At 35.2% G+C, this 27,289-nt stretch overlaps 2 protein-coding genes across 2 annotated transcripts in view; both read right to left on the reverse strand.

Moving 5' to 3' along the window:
• The window catches only part of LOC131677793 (uncharacterized), a 42,559-nt gene extending 25,937 nt beyond the window's left edge, over nt 1-16,622 (reverse strand). The window contains exon 1 of the mRNA XM_058957835.1: nt 16,484-16,622. The gene's annotated coding sequence lies outside the window, so the exon portion shown is untranslated. The remainder of the gene's footprint in view (nt 1-16,483) is intronic.
• Nucleotides 1,174-16,603, reverse strand: LOC131677795 (uncharacterized). Its single transcript, XM_058957837.1, has 5 exons — nt 16,480-16,603; nt 8,016-8,151; nt 7,774-7,934; nt 2,307-2,436; nt 1,174-1,288 (listed from the first exon to the last, which is right to left on the reverse strand). Exons 2-4 carry the CDS (start codon nt 8,146-8,148, stop codon nt 2,368-2,370), a joined length of 363 nt encoding a protein of 120 aa, XP_058813820.1. The 5' UTR covers nt 8,149-8,151; nt 16,480-16,603; the 3' UTR covers nt 1,174-1,288; nt 2,307-2,367.
• Nucleotides 16,623-27,289: the final 10,667 nt, after the last annotated feature.

Consider the following 27,289-nt stretch of genomic DNA (forward strand, 5'->3'; position numbering starts at 1 on the left):
GCAATTTTTGTTTCGCTGATTTTTAGTAAAGACCATTATTTTGACGAAAATCAGCAAATCTATAGAATTTTATTGTTGAAACAATCAGTGAAAAAATGGCAATTTTGCTGAGTTCCAGCAAATTAAACTGACAGTTCAGCGAATTTTGACAGTGTTGAATTGTTGTAATTTCAGCGAAATATTTTTTGCTGGAAGCATTGCTGATATTTCAGCAAGGAAAAATTCAGCAAAATTTTGCTGATATTCGGCAATCAAAATTTAGTGTGTATACACCAAAATTTGGTTGTCGATTTCAGCAAAATTTTGCTGAATTTTCATCAGCTGAAAGTTGCAGCAATACAATATGCCGAAAAATTGGCAATTTGAATTGATATTGTTTGACAGATTCGCTTTGCTGAAAATTCAGTAATTCAAATTGCCAAATTGACAGCGCAATTACTGGATTTTCAGTAATCAAGCCCGGAATACTGAGAATTCAGCAATTGCGCTGCCAATTTGACAATTTGGAAAACTGAATTTTCAGCAAAGCGAATCTGTCAAACAGGTTCAATTCAAATTGCCGATTTTTCGGCATCTTGTAACTTTCAGCTAATGAAAATTCAGTAAACTTTTGCTGACATTCGGCGAAAAAAAATTGGTGTGTGTAAGGCTGCAGTGGATAACAAATAGGGTGATGAGCCCATTTTCGCCATGTTTCTATTACCACCCTACCCATTTGGTCGTTGGTTAGAGCAGCGTCTGTCATCTTTGTTCAACGCATTGAGTCAAATGGTAGCGCAACAATAGGGGCACTTGATTCGAGTTTTCGTTGCGCTCAAACACGATAATTTCACTGCTTTCAGCTCATTTGTGTTAATATCTTGGTTCTTAACAACGAAGCAAAGCTGTTGATGTCATATTTTACGAATTCCATTGATTGTAGGCTGAGAAATTAATGAATTAGTGAGACACCTTCCTTAGTTTGGTGAAAATAGGCACTTTACCCTATTTTCTCGCAGAGAAAGAGGATCTCATCACGCAGCTGCAAAATTCTTCCATTTACATTTCTTTACCATCCTATAAGAGAAAGGCAAAACTATTGTAAAATATTTTAAATATGACGAAGACACCCGAGCTTTTTTGGGAATGCCTGATAATGTTTTTGGTGTTGTTTTATTTTCAGTAAGTAAATTTTAGTAAGTTCGTCGTTATTTATTCTGAAAAAGATAAGTGTACAATAACATAATAATTGATTATTTTGCGAGAGTATTCATTTCTTTGTTTAATACAAGTAATACATAAAATCAACAAATCAAGCATGATTTTTGAAAACACCGTAACTAACAAATGTAAACAAACTGAGATTATCACTCCCCCGCATTCTACGCATCTTAATGTACGTGCTGACAAACATTCGTTTCATTATTCGGTAATGCAGCTGAAAAATGCGCAATCGAAATAATGACGAACAAACAACTGACACGTCAACAGTGCATAAATACAGTTTCGTCATGTTAGTTACGTTAGGTTTGGTACTGCTGTAACACTTACGTTATTTTAATTTAATCGGTTTTTGTAACTAAATTATTAAAATTTACTACAATCTTTCTACTAAAATGCTCAATATAGGTAATGTTTCCATAAGGGGAACAAGAGCACGCAGTTCCTTAATTCTAGCCAATATTTTAGAGAAAAAGAATACAAGTAATGTTATTCTAAGCACCACTAATGCACATTCAGCACATTTTTATTTTTGATTATCTAAATCTATCCTACAGTAGATCAAATCTAAATACTTGTGACAATGCGAGCAAAAATGAGACACTAAAATCGACTAATTGAAAAATGTCGAAAGTGTAAGAGTGATGCTCAGAATAACGTAACCTTTATTTGTCTTCAACACACTGCTCAAAAGCGACAAACTACAAATGTTGGTTGTCCTCATTGGCATACTGCCTCGGCGGAACAGTTCAGTTGTAGAATTGATTAAAAAATAATAAGATTAGTCACCACAATTGACGAAACTGAAATAACGTAAGTGCAACAAAGATACCAAACCAACGAAAGTAAAACGACGAAACTGTGAGCGTGATACAAATAACATCGTAACTTTAATTTTTCTTCAATCCGCTCTTTTAAATGTCTTGATCGCGAATGTTCGTTCCATTCAATGGAAAGGCGTCTTTGGTGAGCATTTTGGACGAATAATTGGTGTAAAAATCGGTATGGTTTTTAAATAACATTTAAAACAAAACTTCGAAAATGTCATCGCCGTTTTCTCTGTTTGGGTGAAGTGCGAGTTTCGCTGTTTTCAAAAATCATGCTTGAAATATTTAAATTCTTTCAGCAGCATTCACAAAAGCATTCTCAATATAGCGATCGGTAATATCACTTTGTTTTGAATTTTTCATCTAGTTTTTTGAAGCATTCTTCGTTTCCAGTTATCGTTACGGTTTTCTGAAAAAAGAACATGCAGGTTATTATTCAAATGGTGAAATATGGGATACGCTCAAAACAACTAAATTAATGGTATAGCAGATAACAAGCATCCAACTAAAGTATAACAATGTCGACTATTTTGAAATCTCTACGTAATTAGTTTTCAAGTATCTTAGTTGAACAGAACGTTTTGTTACAACCACCTACGCGAACATCTGTTCTTTTTAATAATATTCAGAATAGGGTAGACGTGCCCTTATTCATCTCTATAGTCACGATGTCACACTATTTCGCTGATAACTCAGTGATCGCGTCAGTAGTTAGTCCCTACGTTGTGTTTTATACTCGAGAATTGGGTCGTTGATTGTTCCGTCCCAATATTTGAATCGTAGACGCGCTTCATGATTCGATCAGTTTGTAGTCACAGCGAAACAATAATAAAACATGACTCGACAGTCAAAATACTAAAGACGAAATACATTTTACACGAACAACTATTTATGACTGAACAAACGTGCGCCACAACAGTATCGTCTGCCCATGGCGGAAATTAGACTTACTCTGAAATTCACATATTGGTAGACTATTAACAATAAATCCATTACAAGTGAATCTCAATGCAGACCGTTTGACTATACTACGATATACACACACAACTTTGTATCAGCTGGTGACGATATCTGTAGCAAAAGCAAATGGTGCGTCCTATCATAACGTTGCGTCGCAACACTCAGCTTACACTGATTGGATTGTGCTTAAATGGGTATCAACATCTTTTCTACGTTTTTAAGAACAATAAAAAATATGGTTTGAAATAAGTAAAATACTCGCGTTAGGGCGAAGCGAAAAGTCGAGTACAACGCATCCTTATTCATCCTACCATTTGAGCTAACGCGTTGAATAGAGATAGCAGACACTGCTCTAACTGATGTGTTCAAATGGGTGGGATGAATAGAGGTACTAAGATGAACTAGGGCACAGCAGCCCTACGTATTTTTGGTGAAAAAAAAAATCATTTTTTTCACCGAAAATACGTACACGGATACGAAAAACAACCAAAAGTTGAGCTCTTTTGACTCAATCTCTGGGTATCGTGGAATAAGGTAAAATTAGGTAAAACCTGTTGAAGGTAATTTCCCTTTAATCACGGCAAACATTACAGCTCATTGGAAGGTTTTTTATACTCAACCTTGAGTTAAATATACTTAAATTTAAGTTGTATCTACCTAATTTTGAGTAAACTTCAAACATCTCAAAAGTAATTTTTCATAAAATATGAATATAATATTGCAAAATATAGAAAATTGGGTGTTCCCTTAAACACCTCGAAAATTGCGGTGTACTTCATAACTCCTAAACAACTGGATAAATCGTTTTGAAATTTTGTTCAGTGCCTCTTGTCATCATGCTCCAGGTAACTACGAAAGCTTTTTACCAAATTAATATTATTATTATTTTTACAATAACACGCTAGTCGGTGTTTTTTTTAGTGAAAATTGGATTTTCGGATAGCTCTCCGAAAAATTCAAGATAAAGAAAAAAACTCTCCTAGTTACTTGGAGTATCTTGTGGACAAATAATATGCAAGTTTTCAAAACGATTGTTCCATTAGATTTTGGTTGGTTACTTCCTTAGGCAAAGTTGTTAGGCAAATCTTGAACTATGCATTTAAATTATAGCACAGATAACAGACGTCCATCTTTAGCATTCAACTTGTGTAAAAATCCATAACGTTTTCGAAGGTAGTTGGGATATCACCACGAGGTGCGCTACTGTCGTCATGTTTTTAGTGGCTGAGTTCGGCTGAACTATCAGCGGTTATACCTCTACTTAATCAAACCATTCTGTAACCGGTTCGGACTTCTGAGTGGATTCATTATGGATTCCGGCTCAAAGGCATCAACCGATTGAGTCGGAATCGATTGTTTCCTTTGAGCCCGGCGCTAGTGCTTTAAAGTATATTAATTCAAAAGTTTACACAAATTTTATTAGCTTATTTGCTCGATCATTGATGTCTGTTCTCTGTGATTATAGGTTGCATCCTTTAGGAAAATATGGGATCCCGAGAAATAAAAATGCAAGGAAGTAGGTTTTTCCATGCGAATGCCCATACAAATTACGCTGGTTCATAACCAATCGATCCCAAATTTTGCACAGCTGTGTGTGAGCTCAAATGGAACCAAAAAAGATTAGTGCTAGCTTGATGTGCGTCATTTCGTGAAAAATTTAAATATTGATAAATAATCCTACATTTTTAGGTCTAAGTCATAAATTACTGGAGATAGTTTTCCGGCCTTGAACCCCTTCAAAAAAAAAACTCGCATGGGGGACAGTGCTACACAGCCGCCATGCAGAAAGAACTTAAAAGAAATATAAAATAAATATAAAATAAGTGTGTTGTAAATTTTCATTTGTTGTTTTCGGGATAACTTTGATCAGTAAAATATATGCATCGAAAAGAAAAATAACGCTCAAAATGTAGTGTAAATTGCATATTTGCAGACAATTTCATGGGCCGATATTGTGAAGTCTTGAAAGAAAACAAAATACACTAGAAAATATTAGTGAGTTTTATCGAACTTTTCCACGAAGATTGTCGAAAATAGAATGAAATGAATCATTGGACATATTTACGGTTTCTAAAAAACTGATTAGTTCAGTTGAAGTTTATTGATTTCATGAATAAACAAGAGATTGTTCGAAAAGGTTGAAACGACACAGGATAGTTGTGTTATTTTAAATTTAAGTTCTTGTTTATAAAAGGTACATTAATAAATGACGAAATAATCGTTGTCGATAGATGCTGAACATGATTAGAATATTGTTTGTTTTTTATTTCGGTGATTTTGTTTAAGGAAATAATCTTATCGAACGTTACTGAAAAAAGTCATTTGTTTAAAGTTACCCCAGTAATCAAAGATACCCCGTTTTACGGTACTTCTGCTATAAATCTGATGTAACAACATCTCGATACATCACTTCGTTGCGTCAAAAACATTCCCGAAATATGCTTATTTGTTCGAACTCTACACGACTTGAATGACAGCCTTGCTCGGGCGAGCTAATTCTCCCATCGAACGCCGGGTCGAAACAACAGCAGCATCAAGCAAACATATTTAAACACAGCACTGCGCACTGTATTTGAACACCAACCGTAAGTATGTATTTAAAATGGCACTATCTGTCGATCAGCTAGTTTGAGCAGACTGTTTTCAAAGGCACCGCCCTCAGACGAGTGTTTTCAGTTTTGGAAACCACGATGAATCTTGCACTCGTATCCAAGCGACTGGTTTTACTCCTGCTTGCTGGGTGTGGAGAAAATTTATTTTATGTAGGGCCGATTTCCTCACCCTTACTTAAATTTTAAACAAGATATAATGATACGGTAGACCTGGTTTGAAAGTTAAGCACTAATTAAGAAATTGGCCCATATTCGGTCCATTAAACGAAGTAAAATTGAATCTATTTTCAATGGTCTGTACGTATTGAATATGTTGAGTCTTAGTTAGCTCGAGTCTTATCGTAAGTCTACCTATTTATGACTGTTGTTTAAAACGGTGTGTCCCAAGAGAGTAAACGTACAATATTTCTATTAATGCATCCAAATATACTAACCAATTAATAAATATTCTAAACAATATATTCTATATGTAAATGATTAGTTCTACGTTAACAGCTCGTGCAATCACAATGGGTTATTGTAGTTTTTAGTAGATTTTTTGACATGTAGCAATGTAGTGGAAAGTTGCAGATGCTTTAAAAACATTTTTATTTACTGAACATTTCGCTTCAAAAAACCGGAGGCTCCGGGGCAAACCCGAAGGGGTGGCAATCCTAATAGTGTTTAAACTCTTGCAATGAAAAATATTGATTTCCCTCGTATTACTCACGTAAATTATATCCTTACTGCACTGAAAGCAAGGGATAATCAGTGCACAACAAACATTTGTGAAAGTTGTCAAAAGTTTGCAGACCGTGGAAAACATATCTAAAGGTAATTTCTTCATGGCAGCAAAGATTTTACACATCGACTAAGCTTTCCTCTAGGTACCAGCTCGACCGGCAACAATTTTGACTTTTTCTCGGAACACTGTTAAATCTAAGGGTAATTGGCTTCACATAGCATTTGTCAAATATAAGCTTTTTCCGAAAACTCTAGTTCACTCACAATAGTTTAAAAAAATGCCAATAACGTCTTGTGCATCCCAAAATCTGCAGATATATAGCTTAAGATGTAAGGATCAACATTGCCGACGACTACAAATTGATACGATTTTGTAATAAAAAGATATTATCATGTACAGTTATGTGTTGCCTCTCTTTCTCGCACATGGTTGCAATAGGAATTTTCAAAAAAAAAAAAAAACGGTTGGTCTTAAAAGTTAAACAACATTGTCGGGGAACCTTTAATCAATATGCAATCTTCAACAAAGCTGTTCGTTATAAAATAAGCTACGCGACCATACGTTTTGAGGTGTGCAGAGTTAGTGTGGAATTTTTTATTGGATTTTAAGTTTTTACTTCCTGGTTTCTTTATATATTACTATATAGAAACTTGAAACCTCTTATGGGTGAACTAGAGCTATCGGAAAAGCTTATATTTAGCATATAATCTGTACATGCAATTACCATTTGAATTATCAGTGTTCCGAAAAAAGCCAAAACTAGTACGAGAGAATTAACTGCAAAAGAAATCGAATTCTTGTAATTTATTCACGCTGACGAATTTTTTAACGCCCACTCGACACATTATTATACTATAAATAGCCGACCTGGCACATATAAGTACGGACAATATTTTCCAACAAGGTAAACCGGCTTTGGTGATGATTACCTTGCGTGGTTAGTTCCTAATCTCGATTCGCGGTATAAAATCGATTGAATGATGTTTCCAATATATTTAAAGAGTGAGGTTTTGCTTCTCAAACAGAAAGGATATGAAATCGTTTAGAAACGCATCTGATTATCCGAGGTCAACCCACTATCCAATGTTAAGACAGATTGAATGTCGTTAGAATAAACATAAATACCTATATAGGGTACCTGTGCTTTTAGCACGTCTACGCATCCCACCCATTTGAACACATTAGTTATAGCAGTGCTTGCTATTTCTATACAAAACATTAGCTTAAATGCTAGAATGAATGTGTATTGTACTCGAATTATCTTTTCGCTCAAACGAGAGTATTTTACATTTTTCTGTATCTGATTTTTCATTGTATTACTTCTCAGGAACGAAGCAAAAGTCTTGAAACCTATTTAAGCGCAATCCAGTGACAGTTATCGAGATATCATCGAAATAGTGTGACATCCTGTCTAATGAGATGAATAAGGGCTCGTCTACCCTAATCTTACCCGTTCGATAAGATCGGCAAATGTGGTTCCCTTTGTAGCCACCGAATAGAAATCACTATCATCAATCGTTATGGAAGCATCAACCAGCTCAGGTGGATATTCGACACTGCACGATGCGTCTAGTTCTATGTCGACTAGCTTTAGCTCATTGCAATCCAGAACTGCGGTTGAATAAAATAACGTAATGTAATAAAATAATGCTGTTAAAATTATAATATATATCCGTGTGAATGAACACTCACCAACACTACGAACAGTCTTTCCATTCTGTTGAAGATGAATGAACAAGATTGCTTTGAAGGATCTTTTATTACGATCGACTTGTGCCAGCCGTGCGTTGAGTTTTTCCCATATCAAATCAGATTTAAGCGCCATTTGCTGAAAAAATACGTATTTGTGATTGATGTTTCGAAACGATTAGATTTTGGGCAAAAAACGAATAAGGAATGTTAAATACACTCACAAAACGAATAGAAAAGGACGCTTCCAAATAGTAGTTTTTGGTCATAAATTACGGAACGTCTTTAGGGGGACGAGGTAGGTGACAAACTGTTACGTTTTGTGACTGGTAGGGGGGGGGGGAAGTTGGTGAATAAATAAAAACGTGAAGGTAACATATTTTAACTGAAGGAAAAATAAATTTTATTTTGTTGGATACTGGGGGCAGGGATGAAAATATTTGTTATGAAACACAGTTTATTTAAGAAGGCTCCAATTCTCAATTCTAACAGTTTGAACTGTTGAATGCTCAACGGGTCAATTAAGTGTAATGAGTTGTTAGTGCCATGTTTATCGCAATTTTTTCCTAAAATCCACATTGCAAATTTTCAGTCATTTGCCAATGGGTCGTGCGCTGAATTATGCGTCTGATTCCTGCATCAGTGCGAGTGTGAAAACGTTTTGACGTTTATTGCCTTTCTCATATAGAAAGGTTATGCAATTACTCCAAAAACCGACTTTTTAACCGAGGCCTGGAGGGCCGAGTGTCCTATACTATTCGGCTCAGTTCGTCGAGATCGGAAAATGTCTGTATGTGTGTATGTATGTGTGAATGTGCGGATATATTAACAAAATGTCCACATCGTTTTCCCGGAGATGGCTGAACCGATTTTTACAAACTTACAACACAAACGCGAATGGAAGGTACAAGGTTCCGATCGGCTGCTATTGAATTTCATTTGATTCTGATTTCCGGTTCCGTAGCTACGAGTTGTGGAGTACGGTTACATAGAAAATCTTGTTATAATTTGTCTACATCGGTTTCTAGGAATTTTCACAAACTTAGTCTTAAATTAAAGGTACAACGTTGCCATCGGCTGCTATTGAATTTCATTTAATTCCGTTTTCCGATTCCAGAGTTACGAATTGAAACGTACAGTCACATAGAAAATCTAGTTATAGTTTGTCCACATCAGTTTCTCAAAATTGCCTGAACTGATTTTCACAAACTTAGTCTTCATTGAGAGGTAGAACGTTTTTATAGGCTGTTATGGATTTTTTTGCGTATCCGACTTCCAGTTTCCGAATTATAGGGTGATGAGTACAATCACACCGAAAATCCCTTTCAACGCATTCAGCAATTAATGTAAAAAGGTGAACAATTTCCAAATTTGTAAGCTCAATTGCTTAAATTTGCAGTTCTAGGTTACTAACGGCCATTCAATGCCTCTTTGGCAACATTGACCCCCATAGACGGTTCCTGAGAAAAATAGCCATTTTTCAAAATTAACAAATTCACATCGATTTCTCGGAGATCGATAAACCAATTTTCATCAGCTTAGTCTCAAATGAAAGGTATATTATCGTCATAGACTGCTGTAAAATTTTCTACGGATAAATTATATTGTTTCGCAAATATAGAATGAATTGTTCGGCCACATATGAAATTCCCATATACAAGCCGAAACTGAAAAATTTTCAAAGCAGGCAGTGCACTTGGAAACCTACACGATGAGCTGAAAACTCGCAATTTCAAAGCCGTAGCATTGTAGGAAGTTTGCTTGGCAGGACAGAATGTGTCGAAAAGCGGGCATCAAGCGGTTACATTTTGCTAGAGCGATGGCACAACAAACGAGTTGGGAATATGCTTCATAGTACTGAGCAAGATGCACCAACGCGTAATCTAGGTAGATGATCAGTGAAAGGTTTTGTGTGGACCAAAGGCTATTTCTACAACTACAGCGTCGTCAACGTCCACTGCCCTCTCAAAGCGAGACCCGAGAAGATGCATTTTACGCGCATTTGGAGCCCGCGGCAGAATGTGAAGCTTCTCATCAGCGACATGAACGACATGAGATCACCTTATTAACAAACTGAGAACCAAATAGACCACGTTCTAATGAACGGAAATTTCTTCTCCGATATCACAAATGTTCGCACCTTCCGCAGTGCGAAGGTAGATTCGGAATCGCCTAAAGGAAGATCGGGATACCGCGGCGATGGAACATCTGTACAGAGTTACGAAAATTTTACGAGTAGGTAAATCGCTCGAGCAAAATCTATGCACCACAGGTCGACATATGAAGAGATACTAATGGAGACCTTCTCACGACCTAGTGTGAGTTGATCGATAAGTAGGGGAAACCGAGGAGATTTCAAACAGAGGAGAGTTGAAACATTTATTTTATTTATATCGTGCCCACAAATCCTCCAATACACGCTAACCACGTTAAATGAGTGGTTGAGTATTTACGGTAAACACACTACAAAAAACGAGCAAAAGTAAGTTTTCATTATATTCTTAAAATTGGTATAAATAGGATATTAAGTGATGTTGTATCATGCAAATGTCGTTATTATGTAGTCTTACAGTTAACATTTATGAATTGCATGCGTTTTTCCTATCTATGCAATGTATAAATTGTAAATTGTGGATCAAGCCTTACTTCTCGACCTAGGAGAGTTGAAACATCTTGTTTCAATTCTCCTCGATGTTGAACTTCTAGTCTTATGGTAATGTTATAATCACATCAACGTTCCTGAACTAATAAAAATAATCAAGATTCTTCTTTCCTGAATTGACAACAGTGATCAACATTCTCAACTTTAATGGTTCAAGGTTATTTATAACCTCTTAATATTCATTTGATCTAATTGTTTACTCCTATCAGCTTCTGAAACTTGGAGCGAAGTGACCATAATGCAAAATAAACCAAATACTACCGATATGGATACCAAATTATCTGTTTTCATAAACCCGTATCACTTGTAGTCATAAATAGTATTACTGGTCATATCAACTGTTTTTAACAATGCAAAATGTATTAGGGAAAGCGGTTGGAAAATAATACATAACTAAATATATGAAAAATGGGTATCAAATTTCTTGATTTTACAGTTACAGTCAATTAGTGGTTAGGTAAAGTATCTTACTATTATTACTGTTGAGATCAGTGCAGAAATTCCTGCATTTGAAACCAAAATCTAACATTAATTTTCAGAACAAGTGTCAGTTTATACGTAGATATACACTGTGAAAAATAATGATACGAATGCATGTCATTTTAAGGAATTATCTTAGTGCTAACGAATAAAAATGACACAATTGTAACATTTGATGCTTTTGAAAGCGTTTTGATAATATTTAAAATGATTGGTTACTTGTTTCAACTCAAATTGATTACTGTTTCAACTTACCTCGGTATGAGGAGAGTTGAAACAAAGAGAACACTGTTAGAAAATCAATATATTGATGCTTTGTTATTGATTTGTACCAGTTGTTCTAACGTAATTTAATAAAGCATAAACAGAAGAAGGAAATTTGGAAATAAGCAAACATCGAATGACAGTTTTTGTCGATTTATCTAACAAAAACGAAAAATTGTTTCAACCCTCCTCGGTCTCCCCTATGTAATGAAGAACATCGAAATAGCGACGAGAGGGATTGCTGCAACTAGTTAAAGTGGAATCACATTGCTGAAGGATAAATTATATTGTTTCTCTTTGTCGCCGCCAATCACCGCGAGCAAACGAGTTAGTTGAGAAAATTGGCATATAATGCCTAAATACGGATTTCCAGACAAAAGATGTGTGATGAGTGCTGGAGATACTTCCGTTTTGAAACTCGGAAAGGGCTACGGCAAGGTGTGATAATAAGAGCGAGGTCTGTTCACTAACTTGACAATATTTTTAATTATCATCATTTCCAATCATACTTAGTGGCTATTCAAATAATTTATAGTACAAAAGATAATGAAATGCTCATAAAAACTGATCCTGACCTACTACAGGCCAACGGAGAACGTGATTTTGATCAGTTCTATGTGGATGTTTTCATGCAGGTATTTTATTTGATATTGATATGATTTGTCCACTATAACATTTTCACTGAGATCAGTTACAAAATCCCATTCCCACAATTTACCAAAAGACCCCAATGTAATGATCAGTCAATAAACTTCTAAAATTATTATTGAAATATTAAATGTTAAATATATTTTAAATTAATTTAAATTAATCTGGTTATGGCCAATATTATTTTTCTATTCAATCAATTTTTGGTTTGGGTGGGGGTGGGGGGTTCAAATTTTCGACTTGTTTTTCCTTGTATATAGTTGTCATGGTATGTGTAATAAAATGTAATATATACAATAGACAATTTATAATGAACATAACCAACCATGAAATCCTAGTGTTCATGATTGAGAAAGGCACAATTGCACCACTAGTTGGATTAAAACAGGTTTTTTTTATTACGTTCGCACTCATGTGTTTCCCATATAGCAAAATCGACGAAACGCTAGATTATCTCGAAATAGACAACACATGGTAATTTACTGTATCGATTTTGTTTGCTATTTTCGGAAAATTTTAAGAGTATGAGAAACGAAAGCAATGAAATTGAAAGACGGATAAGTATTATAGAGTGAATCAGTTATAAATTTAGAACGGAATACTAGGACTAGGCAAGCTCATATAGACATGATCGAAAGGAAATGTGAAGAATCCTTTGCCTTCTGCTAAGTAGGAGTTGGGCGTTGCACCCAAGTCTACCGCATGTTCATTGATAGAACAAAACTCATCATCATGTTTTACCGACGCCGCCGCAATAAAGATAGTACATTAGAATGGCTCGCGGTTGTATGGGAAAACTTCAAAATTATTTAAACTAGCGGGCACAGCACTTTTTGAGTTCCTTTTGTGGTCCCAAATGCCAAAATTTGGTAGCGGTTGGTTGCTACATAAAACTATAGTTCAAACCTTGGTTAACAACTTTGTCGAAGACCGTAACTAGCTACGAGTTTTCAAAAAATAGTTATAACGATTTTAAAACTTATGGTAAAATCCAAATGCAGAAATTGATTAGTTTTTCCAACACTGCCGGTGCACCACCGACATCGACATTAAAAGCTTAAATAAATGAGAATATATTCATCGCAGAGACTTGGTATCATTGAATGAAATGTTCAGAATGAATTGCTGAATAAAATAGACGTAGTCAGAAAATGAAAAGAAGCGGGGCTGGGGGGGGTCTTGTGTACTCCCCAGTCCCTTTTTAGATTGTTTTGTATAAGACAAAGAATCATTACGTGCTTGTAAAAGTCAACGACTGAACTTTCTTAATATTTTGAGAGACCCAAATATGAATCATACTACTATCTTTGTTGTGGGAAAAAACATTTACAATGTTTAGGATTTACACCTACAAATTTATGTTATTTTTGGTTGATGCAAAAACTAACTCAGGTCTGGAAATCTAGTTGGGTTCTAACCTGAAGTATTTTGCTGGTCCACCAAGATCACCTCTGTTTTGCGTGAACCTAACTCAATTTCATAAAAAAAAACGCTTGTTTGAAGTAACTATCCTGGTTTCGTTCCTAGATTCTCAAACGAAAACTTCAAAAAAAAAGCAATTCCGAGACTTCAAGGAATCTAAGGATATGCATTTTTTTTTTAAATTCTGACTCTGAACGGCTAAGAAATAGGGTTTTAAAATATGTAGAACTTATAAACCGTTGTACCATTTTAAATGAGATAACAGTAGAGCCCTTAAATAGTAGCACTCAAACACGTAAGATTAATTTTTAATTCGACGGTACAAACCTGCGTTGAAGATGTGCTCCTTATGTTATACTAAACTATCTAAAAAGGAAACTGGGGAGTACACAAGCCTCCCCCTCCCTCTTCTTTTCATTTTCTGACTACGTCTGTGTTATTCAGCAATTCATTCTGAACATTTCATTCAAAGGTACCAAGTCTCTGCGATGAATATATTCTCATTTGTTCAAGTTTAAAGTATCGGTGTCGTGGTGTACTGACAGTGTTGGAAGAAATAATTAATTTCTGCATTTGGATTGGACCATAAGTTTTAAATCGTTATAACTATTTTTTGAAAACTCGTAGCTAGTTACCGGTTTCGACAAAGTTGTTAACCAAGGTTTGAATTATCGTTTTATAAACCTGGTTTTTCATATTGAGTGAAATAGCGATCTTTATAAACGTAAATGCAAAATAATTGATTTCCCCATATAAAATCCCATACAAACTTTAAACGCAATGCGCAAACCCGGGAAGCAACCGACCGCTCCCAAACTTTTCACAGGCATTTGGGACCACAAAAGGAACTCAAAAAGTGCTGTGCTGAAAAATGTCATTTTCGAGCCACTCTAATAGTACATGTATTGCGCACTTCCCACCAACCTGGACTCCGCACTTTCAAAGTGCGAGTGATCAAACTGCTACTGAAAACTGCGAGCTGTCAAAACACATGTATTTCAAGTGATAGAAATGGTACTTCATAGACAGACCAGTAGAACTAACCAGTCTATGAGAAGAATTTAATGGAAAAATAGTAAGTGCGCAGTGCGGTTGGAATCTAGTTTTTAGTGCCACAAGCAATAATTTCTTTGTAAATATTCATTCGCTTTATTAAATTGTTATATGACGAAGGTGGGAAAAAAATGACATTTTAATTTAATAATTTGAACCTTTATTGTGGATACTATAACTTTATTCGATATTTGAAGTTTGTTAAAATAATTACGTTCAAGTTAAAGAAACAAGTTCTTATTGCTTGAATTGACGAAGTGCATCACGATACATTCAGAAACCAATTAAAAGTATTTTCGAAAAAACAGTTCAGTGCCAAACAGGAATACGAGGGCAAGGGAGAACGTATCCGTTCGCTTCTATGCTCGCTTATTTACTGGCGGTACCGGTTGTTGGCTTGGAGACACTGTGCGCGATTGTCGTTGAGTGAATATTTGGTCTTTGTCAGATCCGTAGATATTGGTTTTGTAGTCGTTTTTGAATGGGCATAAGATAAAAGTTTGCTGTTTATGGTTATAGTAGACGGACTTTGCTTAGCTGCTTCTGCATAAGGTTTTCCGTGACTTTTAGCAAAATTTGTACATTGGAATCCGCCTTGGGTGCATGACCAGTGTTGTCTGATTAAACGTCCCATTTTCGGTTGATCTGCATAAAATGGTTACGCATGAAGGAATTTCTTTGTTCCATTCTCACTACACGAAAAACGTTAGGAACACCCGGGAAAATTTTCCTCGAAGTTTTAGCTGTTATGGAATCCACTTTTCCATATCGCGACATACATTTTTTAATCACGATATCAGAGGTTTGCGGCGATAAATCACGTAAGCGCACCTCTCTAGAGCCGTTGTCTATATATAAGAGGATGTTGTCGTTAACGTAGCCACATTCGTTGGTATGCTGCAAGTTGTTCCGCGAAACGAATGGCTGTGCTTGGTTAATGTTCAATGTGGTGTATTTTCAGGATGTTAATTTCTGCCAGATTAAGCACCATATGCACTTTTAGTAATTGTTGCACCTTTGCCTTCCCGCGTAGGTGGTCTTACTCGATATTTTCAAAATTCAGTAGCAATAGCAATGAAAATCAATTTTAATTGAAGCAATGAATTCGTTCATTTCTATAAAAGCACTATATTCTAGCAAAACAAGACTCTGATCAACAGAAACAGCAACAGATCCAACATAGATTGATTTTAACAGTTAATTCCTCTAATTAAGATTCGAATAAATAGTTTTAGAAGGAAATGAATTTTGTTGTCCGTCAAAATGTTCCAAATTCTATGTTATTTGTGCATGACACCATAGACTTTTGAGTTTTGTAGGCAACAAATCGTTTACATGGGAAATGTGTTATGCTCCTCTAGAGGAATTCTTGGCATAATCCTCCTCGCTCCGACAGTTGCACCATTATATCTGCACATTCAGACCATCGCCAGAGACAAGACAATAATTTCGATAGAATTCCAAAATTTGAAAAGTTTTACTTTCGCTAAATTGTATGACGAAACAATTTTTTTTTCAAGTTGGCTGCTGATAAGCTTTAGAACGATGCTCAAAATAAACTTCACTCTCCGGCGAGTGTTTTGATCAGCCTATACGCCTTCTTTGGTTAAATAAGTTTTTTTTCGCAATCTGCAATTTGTGCCTGCTATAAAAATCTTATTGTCAACTGCAAACGCTACACAATCGGGTTCGTAATAAATAAAAAAATCCAAATTATCAGCGATCCAGATAGCAGGTCTGGTTTCATAATATTAAAAGCGATAGGAACTCGTGCACCGATTAACCAAAATCGTAATACTGCACTAATTTCACGTTTCTTGTAAACATGTTAGATAACACTGTATCTTTGATTAACACTACTCTGGTGGGGGTGGTACTTTGGGCCAAAGAATTGACGCTTTAATTATTTAACGGATAAGTTATTCATGGAAAACTTACTTACAATTTTCAAGAATTTGACTTAGGCAAAATTTTCTGAGTATGCGAAAACTGCTTATCTGTCGAAACCACAAGCTACACTGGTGAGATCTGACCAAGAACTAATTACAATCTCCGCATCTAGAGTAAACCTTCCATTTCCCTGTTCGCTTAGCTGTCTTATCCAGATGCATTATTTCATTCTCACTAAAAAACCGGCATCCGTTAATTAATTGATTTATAAATACTGTATCGGACCAGCAGCGCTGCTCAGTAGAGTAGCGTTGCAATACATTGGCTTTTTACTGCTGGCGATTGCGAAAACTTTATCCAAGTTACATAAAAATATTTGAATACTATTGGAGTCCTGATGCTCTTGGTTACACCGAAATTTGTATTTAAGAGAAAACTGTGTTAAGCAGACATAATCTGGTTCGTGAGTAGCTGGGGAAAATTAATAAAAAGGCCAAAGTAAAACTTAAATAATTTCCAGCTATAGGAATGTGGAGGAAAATATTTTGAAAGGCAGACGAGAAAGGAATGCTTTATTTCTCTGAAAGAGAAAATTGAATTGAACCATTTTGTGTAACGTATGCGGAATAAAATTTGGACCAAATTCAGAAGGTTTTTTTGTAGAAAAATCTTTATAAAATGTTTACCACAATAGATCTAAATGTTGGTCGCAGTGGTCCGTCTCCAACAAAAAATTTGAGCCCATTCGAGAAGCTTTATGACAGTTTGCAGAAACTTCTTGAAAGGATTCGAAAAAATTGATGGTTGCATTTTCTTGATTTCTTTCTTAATTTTTAGTATCAGATGTTTGATAGCTTTAGGTCGAAAATTATTGGCATATACTCTCCCAGGCCCGTGCGCAAGGGGAGGGTTTTAGGGGTCCAAACCCCTCCCATGGGGGTTTTGAATTACTTTCAAAATATTATAAACTTCCTTTTCAGGGACGAAATTATACAGCGAGCCGTGTCATTCGAGTTCGGTCACTTTAGAAACAAGTCGTTGCAAAAACCAAGGAAGAAACCTCGCGAAGGTGGGTGGTAAGGGGTGTATGTTATGTTGGTCGGCATCTCTGGATCGGTTCATGTTTCGGCATGTTTCGATATTAGCACTAGTTGTGAGTAGATCAGCTTCACAGCAAAGGTCGGTCAGCGGACTAGCAAAGTGATCTAAGGAAAAAGCATGATGTCAGAGAAAATCAAGATATCGTTATTATTATTTATTGCCGATGATCTCTCCATCGGAGTGACTGACAGCTAAATGGCCCGCGAAAATGGTCATCGGTATCGGGAGGAATACCGCCGCCGAAAAATTCTCAGCAGCAACTAGTAAATATATAGGAACTACTAACGCCAAGAAGGATAAGAAACCCTGCGAAGGTGGTTGTAAAGTGATGTAAATCATTATGGTTAACATCTCTGGATCGGCTCATGTCTCAACAGATGACGACATTTGCAGCAGATCTGAGCAGGTCTGATATACCGAGAAGGTTGGACAGCAAACAAGAAAAAGCATCAATGAAAAAAAAAAACATGAACGATTAACACAAAATAAAAAGAGCATGAGTATAATCCCCATTGAAATAGTGCCTACACGGAAAAAATCCGATCATAAATCCATGAAAAAATGATCGCTATTTCGTGAACTGAACGATTTACGAAAACCGTGACCAAGTTCCTGAAATTATGAGTAATAAACCTCGTATCCATGGAACAATTTGTGTTTCCACAAAACTAGATCGTCCCGACTATATTCATGGCGTTACATTCAAATGTTTGGTTGGTTTACTGTTGTTCGCTGGACATGTTCAGATTTTGTTATGAGTTTTGTTCATAATTTAGAAATCAAGCGATTTTGATGATTTCCGGAGCTAATTCTCGATTTTTGTGATTTCGTATGACGTTACCGTGCTATTTTATTCATGAGTTTACTATCCGATTTTTATGCCATGGTAGTGGGATCTATGTTCATGATTTCATGATCTTTGTTGCGATTTTCGTAATTTCTATTCACGTTATCGTGAGATTTCAGTCGTGAGTAAAGTGATTCATGCTCATAATTTCAGGATCCCAGTCACAATTTTGAATATTTCATTAACGAGTAATGTGATTTATGTCCATGACTGTATGAACCTTGTCATGGTTTTCATAATTTCTGTTCATGTTGTCGTAATATTTTAGTCACGAGTAGGGATTCATTTATATTTACGTTCAGGATTTCAGGATCTTAGTGACAATTTTTGCTATATTTGTCACGAGTTGTGTGATTTATGATTATAATTTCAGGACCGTACTCACGATTTTTGTAATTTCTGTTTATCTTATCGTGATATTTTATTCTAGAGCTTACTTTCAAATTTGACACGTGGAGTAATGTGACATGATATCAGCAGTTTCATCGTGGTATTCGTAATTTCGTTTCGCCTTGTCGCGATCTGTTATTTTTTGGTTACTATCGGTTTTTACTCGTTGTAACGTGATAAGGTGAACTGGATCATAAAAGTGTGACTGGATCGCGGTATCTTGTTCTGTAAACTATATCACGAACACAATTTGTGGCGCTCAGCGCATTTTTAGTTTTCTATCCAGACATCACACTGAACCGTATCAAATAAATAACGATATTCATATTTTTTTTGTATCTCCTGCTTGTATCTATTCTTGGTCGCTAGCAGCTGGATATTTCATGAAAAGTGCACGGAGCAAGAAGGATTCCACGACTAATACTCCAAATTTTGTGAAATTAGTTCACGTAAAAATTTCATTTTACTAGAAATCATGAACCAGTTCACGAATACATGAGTAATATGTAATGAACTTGGGAACCATTTCACGAGCACGGATATTGGATCGTGAGCAATATACTAGGTTTTACACCAATCGACATAACCCCACAAAATGAGCCGGATGAACTTCGTTTGACAATTCTCGGTGGTTTGTTTACATGGAAGTTACGTGAGTTCGAATGTAACAGATGAGCACCTGTTGCACTCGCACTCACGCAGCTGACAAAGCAAACAAACCACCGAGAATTGTCAAACATGAACTTCATTCATCATGAGTTCATTCGTGTCGTTATCTTGTAGAACTCAATTAGGAATCATGAACCTGTTTACGATTACATGAATAATATTTGATGGATTTGTGAACTATTTCACAAGCACGAATGGTAACTTGTGACTATTATACTAGATAAAATGAACTAGTTCACGACATGAATCACATTTTATAATTTTGTGATTTATTTCACGGGTACGCATGGTCAGTCGTGACTATTATACCAGGAATCATGAACGAGTTCTCGAATACATTAATAATATTTCACGATATTGTGAACTGTTTCAGGAGCACGAATGGTAAGTCTTGACTAATATATTAGGCATCACGAATTAGTTCACGAGGATTGAATGGATTCATGAATAAAATTCCGAGTTTCGTGAAATATATCACGAGAAAATATCCACAATGTTTTCATTTTGCGAACTAATGTGCCTAAATCTATGAATAACATCATGAGTCAACTGAGTTTAATGATCATAAAGTTGTGAACTAGTTCACGTACAGAAAATCGATTTGGTAATGACAAGGAAACCGTGACTGAATTTCACAAAACAAAAACAAATATTTACACTATTTCCGCGTTATGAAGGCGTCACTAAAGCGAAATTGAACATAATTATAAAATACATGATTTTTGTTCATAGTTTTGTTTTCGTAGTGTAAACACGTGAATATTACAGAATTCATGGTACTTAATTCACGATTTTAGGAACAATGTTTATACGGTTTAACGGTGGCGCCGGATGGATGAGGATGGCAAGATACAGGAGGTTGTTTAGTCGGTAGGATTAACTACTTCAAACCAATCAGACACTACCGCTAACCAATTCCATTCTTTCTCGATAATAGACATTTACCCAATTTGTTGAGCTGAGTCGATTGGTACACAATACTCCGCCTTCCAGGTCTCATAAAAAGTCGTCAAAGTTTACCCTTTTATAAGAAATGTAGAAAAATCAAAACCCTCCCCATGAGCATTTTCTGCGCACGGGCCTGTACTCTCCGCTTTAAATTAGCTCAGAAATGCTTAATTGGACGCAGTTGTGGTACATTTGGAGGGTTAACAGCTTTTTGTAAAAAGGTATGCCATAATCCTTTGCGTCCAATTTTTTTTAGCATAATAGCTAGGTGCCATATTAGGCGTTCGCTGCCATTTTGTTTGCATGGTATTTCCTAGCGAGTCGAAATCAAGACTGGATGTTTAAAATATGCGTGCCTAGAGTATTCAGTATGGTACCTTGCGCAGGGTTGCATTTTTTGTTATAATGCTGGAAGGGTTGTACAAATTTCATTCCGCATACGTTATAAAGGGCACAATAGGAAATATTCGGTTGAAACTTTTTTTTTCTCATAACTTTTCAAATAAATAAAAATTGTTATAAGCAAAACTCGCTATTTTGCAGTCAATTCGTACTGTAATAGTTGATGAAATATAGAAATCCAAATATCAGGCCCTGTCAGTTATATTAACAGTTTAGAAAATTATATCAAAATGACGTTTTTCTTGTAAAAATGTGTGGCAACTTGATCTCCTGCCTACTACAGTTAAAAAACAATGCAGATCAGGACTATCAGACACGAAAGTTCAGCTAAACACCTAACCTGACAAAATAACTAACTACTTTTATAGATGCACGACGAATTACAACCACAGTAGAAAGTCATGATCAGCGATGCCACATGTTTTTGTGAAATGTCTGTAGAAGAATAATGAAAATGTCTGTAAAAGTCTGTAGACGGTTGTTTAAACTTTATTTACACTACGTTATTACTTTAAAAGTAGCTTGAAATTTGTAAACTATTGTGAAGGAATCACTCGTATTCGGACAAAATTATTCAAGTGCAATTTTGTTAAATACTATTACTCTTTTAAAAGTCTGTAGATTTCTGATTACGTCTGTAGGAGACCATCAAAAGTCTGTAAAATACAGACATGTCTGTAAATCTGGCATCGCTGGTCATGATAGCTATTTACGGTAAATCATTGCTGTTTAGAAGACTTTTCCAATATTTATTGAATTATGTTCTGATTTGATAACGAAAACCACACCTGATGCGATATGGTCCGAGAATCAAGTATCTCCAAGATTGGAAACCTTGTGCGGAAGATGCTGAGGTTGTATTGCAACCGATTGTCCAAACATTTACGGCATATTAATCCGAAAACAGTATTTAATAGTATTTGACAGTAATAAAACCTGAACTACAATCGGTTGCCAAATTTGTGACAGCTGTTCAGGCCATAATAACTGCAAAAGTAGCATCCAATATCCCAAAATCCACTGCTAGAATCGATGCCGGTGATGCCGGTTTTATTCTGGTGACCCGTAAGGCATGAACGAACATCCGATTGTGAACATCAAAACAGCACTAATGACGTAAACAATAGAACATTAAATCTAGAGCTGTTTTTCAATATATCATATCTAACAGAAATGTCAAACGGAGAAAATCGCAAGTAAAAACTCCCTTGTAACTTTTAATTTTATTTAACAATTAAAGAATATAGAATGCTATTAATTTTACCATTACCTCTGCATTTACTCATTGCAGGATCGTATAAGCAAATACAAATATGTTGTAATAATTTGTATTTGGTATAAGCATATTCGATGTTTTTCCCGAGGACAATATAGACATAATTGAAAACAATTAATTTATTACATTTTGCCGATCGCTTTTGCTATTATGCTTTTTTATATATCCGGTCTTAGCAACACCGAGATGGCACATGACGTTTTGTCAGGCGGGCTTGTAGATCTGATATATTTCTTGTGCTGCATTGCAATAGAGAGTATAGATATGAGGTTTGGCATTTGAAAAAGATGCTAACTACAGTCGACTTGGCTGAACATCACAATGCAAAACATCACATCTACAAAATGTTAGCAAAACTTTGGTACCTTATATGTGACATTTTGACTTATGATTAAATTAACATGTAATGAGTTAATATATTCCTCTATTATTTGTAGATGATAAAGAGTCAATGCTTAGCTTAGCTTATTTAACATAATAAACTCAGTTTGTTTACATTTTTTAGATATGACATTTTGAATTAACGGTATAGAAATGACTCCTAAGATCCAGTAGGCGGAGCAGACAAATGTTTTCTCACTGCGAAAGAATGTCAACAGTAAAGCAACATTTGTAAACTCGAAAACGGATTTGTAAAATCAAAATATTTTACTAGAAAGACGGTCAAAACACATAAACGTACGACACGGGCGACTGATTTTGATTCAGAAATTTGTTCATTGTACATCAGCATCATCTTGCTCTGTAGGTCAGGAGCCATTATCCGTTTGCTAATTAAATTAAAGGGTTTAATTATTCGTTCAATCAACGTTAAAGCTAAACTGCGTAAAGAACCAGCATCGCATTAGATGGAACACATTTTCAAAGCCAAATTTTAGTGATTTGTTGGTAAAGAAATATGTGGAACTGGGAGTTGTTGGATATATAAAAGATACCATCAGTACCGTCTTTACGCATGGGCACACGGGGCCTGTATTTGAAAAAGTTACTCAATTATCAACTCTTTAATGCGTTGATTAAAATGGCAGGATTTTGAATTGAAACTCGTTTATAGTGTAAAGTTTACGTTGGCAATGTTTGATCAATATCCCGATGCTTCTTATCGATGAATCGGTAGCAGAGCAGTTCGGAATCGAACATTAATTTAAACCAAATGTGATCAAAACGTTAAAAGTGTGTCAGACAACCAAGTGCAATGGTATTAGTACACGCGGCACAGCAATGCCATGAGCCAATTGGAGCATCATTCCAAAATATCGATTCAGTTTTCAATTTCATTGGAGCAAAAGCAACTAGATGTTCCGAACTACACATATACAGGTTCGGGAGAGAGCAAACCGTAGCAAGAACCAGAACACGATAACCAACAAATCTTTGTCTGCCAAGCGCTCAGCAGATGTGGCAAAATGATCACATTGCAGTCGTCAACCGACAAATCTATTAAAACAGAAAACAGAAATCTATTAAAACAGAAACCCTCTAAATTCTGCTTTTTGAGGTGTCACGAAGGCCTTCCGCTATGCCTAAGCCGGCTTAGACTGGTACAAAACCAAAAATGTTTTTTGAACTTTTAAACATGAACACCATAAATCTACTAAAAGTAATGACCCCTTTCTTTTTGTCACTATTAATATCACACACAAGCCTAATTTCTTGGTTATGCAATATTAAACCCCAGTTGGGAAATTGGATTAAATCAATTTGCACATTAAAGGCACAAAACCTAACTTAAATTAAGTTGGATTTTTTTTGTGTTTCGAATTCATCTCATCAGTAAATAGCACCAACTGGGTGGTTAGTTGGACGATGTATCTAAACTATTACCCAAATTAGCACTAGTTAAATACAAAAAAATCCAATAATTCACACGACACATGTAAATTATGCTTTCGTCACGTGACACATGTGAACGTCTAAAGCAACTGACTTGTCCCGAGTGATGTCCCGGGAAGCAAATGCAGAAGCTTTGGCTTGCTAACGAGAAAGTGAAAACGAACTCTTGTCATTTGGCTAGGGAGCCAAATGCCTGCATTATGCAATATTAATTCCCAAAAGGGAACATTGGATTAATCAAATTTGCGCACATAACTAGGAAAGTATTATTTATCGACTGTCACTTCCGACCTGAAAATGGAGTCGAAAGAAAACGCTTTCGTGAACAAATTTTGCACAAAAGAGTATAAAACCCTGATATGTCACACAATCACTTTACCCACCCTTTAAATTACAATCACCAAGGCACTCAGAAAATTCCAATAGCGCCAGACGTAGAAAAGAAAAGTTGGATCCGAGGCAGATTAATTGTTTGTGCTTCGTTTTGGAGCGAAGGCATTGATAAATACATCCAAGGAAAACTAAAACATATCCGTAGATGTAACAAAAAAGTGAAAATGTCTCATCTGTTCCTGCAAAAAATGACAGTAAGGGCTTGAAGTCTTTCAGACTAGGCATTGCTACAAATCGTATAGACAAGCATAACAAAAATTGATATTTTTATCACACCCGGCTCGATAAATACACATCATAGATGAATAAAGGATTTTTACCATTATATTATCAGAAAGCATAAGGGTTCGGTTCTTTTTGTTAGCCTGACTTAGCGTCTTGCCATTACGGAAAAGTAGCTCAAGACTGGTACCCTGCGAATAACGTCAATTCACACTACAGATTTAAACACGTTTTAATAATTAGCAACAAGAAAAATGTCATCAACATAGCGTTAAAAAACGTTTTAGCTCGTGGTGTGAACGTAGTATTAGAGGGAAAAACCCAGGACAAATCAAGCGATTTCTTAAGCCAATTTCTTCACTTGAATGCAAACCGGTTTTCGATTAATTGGCCAGCTACCCGAAAACTGGTTTTCAGCGAAAACCGGTTTTCATCCAGTGAAGAAATTGGTCGTCAGAGATCCTAAGACACCAGGACAGTCAGTTAAAAACCAGGACGATATGGACATCAGGATGTATGGCAACCCTGACAGTGTATCACTATTAAAAAGCATTTTTTTCTAGATATGTATAAAGCAATTTAAACGATTTCGCGAAACTATCTGAGTAATCCTTTGGGGGTGATTTTACGCTAATATTTAGTTCTGTTTATCTCATGCTTAACCTTGCTTTTGCGAAAGCTCTTTTCATTGTCTTTGGGGGTATGTCTACCTTTCGCAAAACTTACACCGATTTGAACATTGAAGTAGACTTATTGAGTTAATTATAAAAAAATCTTTTTGTGTAAAGTAACCGTCGGTGACACTATACTCAAAGTAGCAAGATAAACTTGTTACGTAAAATTGCACTAAGTATCTAGTACAAATACAACAGTAGAAGTATACGTTGAACCGAATTTGAATGTTTGAATTAACAGTCTTTTTGGATTTAGCAAGAGTACACAGTTGCTTTTTGTGCATCTTTTACTACAATGAAGATCATTTCTTTATGCATTCTTATTTTGATTTAAACAAGAGTTGTCATAAGATTGCTACTGATAATATTTTTTGTTTAAATTGATAAATTGATCAGCAGGTGATGTGTCCGAATTTCGCCTTATATCTGCAAGTTAAAAGGTTTTATGATACTTAAGACGAATTTTGCGCCAAACCATATTCAGAGTTGGCAGCACCCTCTCAGATTTTAATGAAACTTTCTGTACATGAAGACTTTGTCACAAAAAGTTACTTTGCATACTTTGTTTTCTCAAAAATGAGCTAGACTGTCTTTTGAAAAGGGTCAAACTTTTTTTTACCAATTTTTTTCAAATGGCTATAGTCTAAAACTGAAAAATCCTACAAAAAATTATTGTAGGAGTAATTTTCACAAAATTAGTCAAATTTTTGAATAAAAATATTTAAAAAATTCTTCATTGACTCCTACACTGAAAAAAATCGATTTTAAAAATTTAAAGTCGATTTACAAAAAAAAACATTTTTGATTTGGATGAAATTTTGTTCCAAGATAGGTAATTATGTTCCCTTACTACCGCCAAAAATTCAAGTTGAGCACATTCAAGGAAAAAAAGTTATTTGAAAAAAAACTTTACTTGTCAAAACTAATTTTTTTTTCTTCAGTGTATTTTTATCGAAAACTAAACCAATGAAAATCATAATCATCTCAGAATCCAATAAAACTCAGTTTGTGAGAAGATATTGTCTAATTCAGCAATTAAATTTATTTTTATGAAGGGGTTACATACATTTTCATTCTTCATGCAATCGAATTTTTTAATACTTTATGTGAAAGTCCCACTCCTTGAGAATGTTTTCCCAAATTTGTATAGAGATTCGAGAAATAGATCGAAAGTTACAGCGCTTCCAAGTGCGTTTCGTCTACCAAGAGCAGTGGTAATTTGAAATTTTAAACTCAATTATCTCGAAATGTTGTTTAACTAAAAATGGTTTTTCCGTGATCACGATTGCCGAAAAACTACTCAATCGATTTTCTTAAATGTTTTTTTCAATGGGTCGTAATCAATTTTTCTCGTACTTTAACGATTCCTTTTTTAGGAATAATTTTTTTGTTTCATGAATAAAAATTTTTTAGTACAATTTTAAGAGCTTAAAAAACGATTTTTTACTAAAAACGTTCTCGAATGCAGGAAAAAATATTATTTATTCAACTAATCGTTAAGGTACGAGGAATAACTCCTATACTAATAGAATTTTTTGAGTTTTGGAATTTTAAATGATCTATTGGTCTTAAATCGTGATCACAGCAAACCTCTTAAATAAAAAAGGGTTTCGGGGAAAAGGCATATTTCCGCCAATTATTATAATATTTTATTTTTTTTGTTTATTTCACTGAAAAATGTGCTACCAAAATACTATAAGTTTGATGTAATGAAATCATTGCTATATGCCTTTACGTAAATTCAATCTTTCTTGACATTTTTATCACAAAAAAGCATATAACCCCTTAATCAAGAATCCCATTGTAAAGAGTTTACGTCAGTAAACAAATATTCAATTGTTACTTCTTTATTTTCTTGTTTACTGCTGAGGAAGGATCAGGGAAAGAAAAGCCACCACAACATTATGTATTGAATTTTACATAACTATTTATTTATTTTTATATATAACATTTGTCTTAAAACTATCTGCATGCATGCTATTTTGTATTATTTCTATAAAATGGAAATATTTTTGGTTTAGTTTCTGAATTAGAATACCTTTTCGCCTCAACTTTGATACCAGGAATAGGCACAAAACTGTGGGATTTCTGTGTACCAGATAT

Source organism: Topomyia yanbarensis, chromosome 1 (assembly GCF_030247195.1).
Source record: "Topomyia yanbarensis strain Yona2022 chromosome 1, ASM3024719v1, whole genome shotgun sequence".
In the NCBI taxonomy this organism is placed as follows: Eukaryota; Metazoa; Arthropoda; class Insecta; order Diptera; family Culicidae; genus Topomyia; species Topomyia yanbarensis.

What these genes read in the sequence shown, in the direction of transcription:
- LOC131677795 (XM_058957837.1), bottom strand. Translation starts at nt 8,148, where the DNA reads ATGGCGCTTAAATCTGATTTGATATGGGAAAAACTCAACGCACGGCTG. An exon ending in AAAGACTGTTCGTAGTGTTG is followed by an intron (nt 7,935 to 8,015) that starts GTGAGTGTTCAT and finishes ATTCAACCGCAG; the next exon opens with TTCTGGATTGCAATGAGCTA. An exon ending in TTGCCGATCTTATCGAACGG is followed by an intron (nt 2,437 to 7,773) that starts GTAAGATTAGGG and finishes TTCTTTTTTCAG; the next exon opens with AAAACCGTAACGATAACTGG.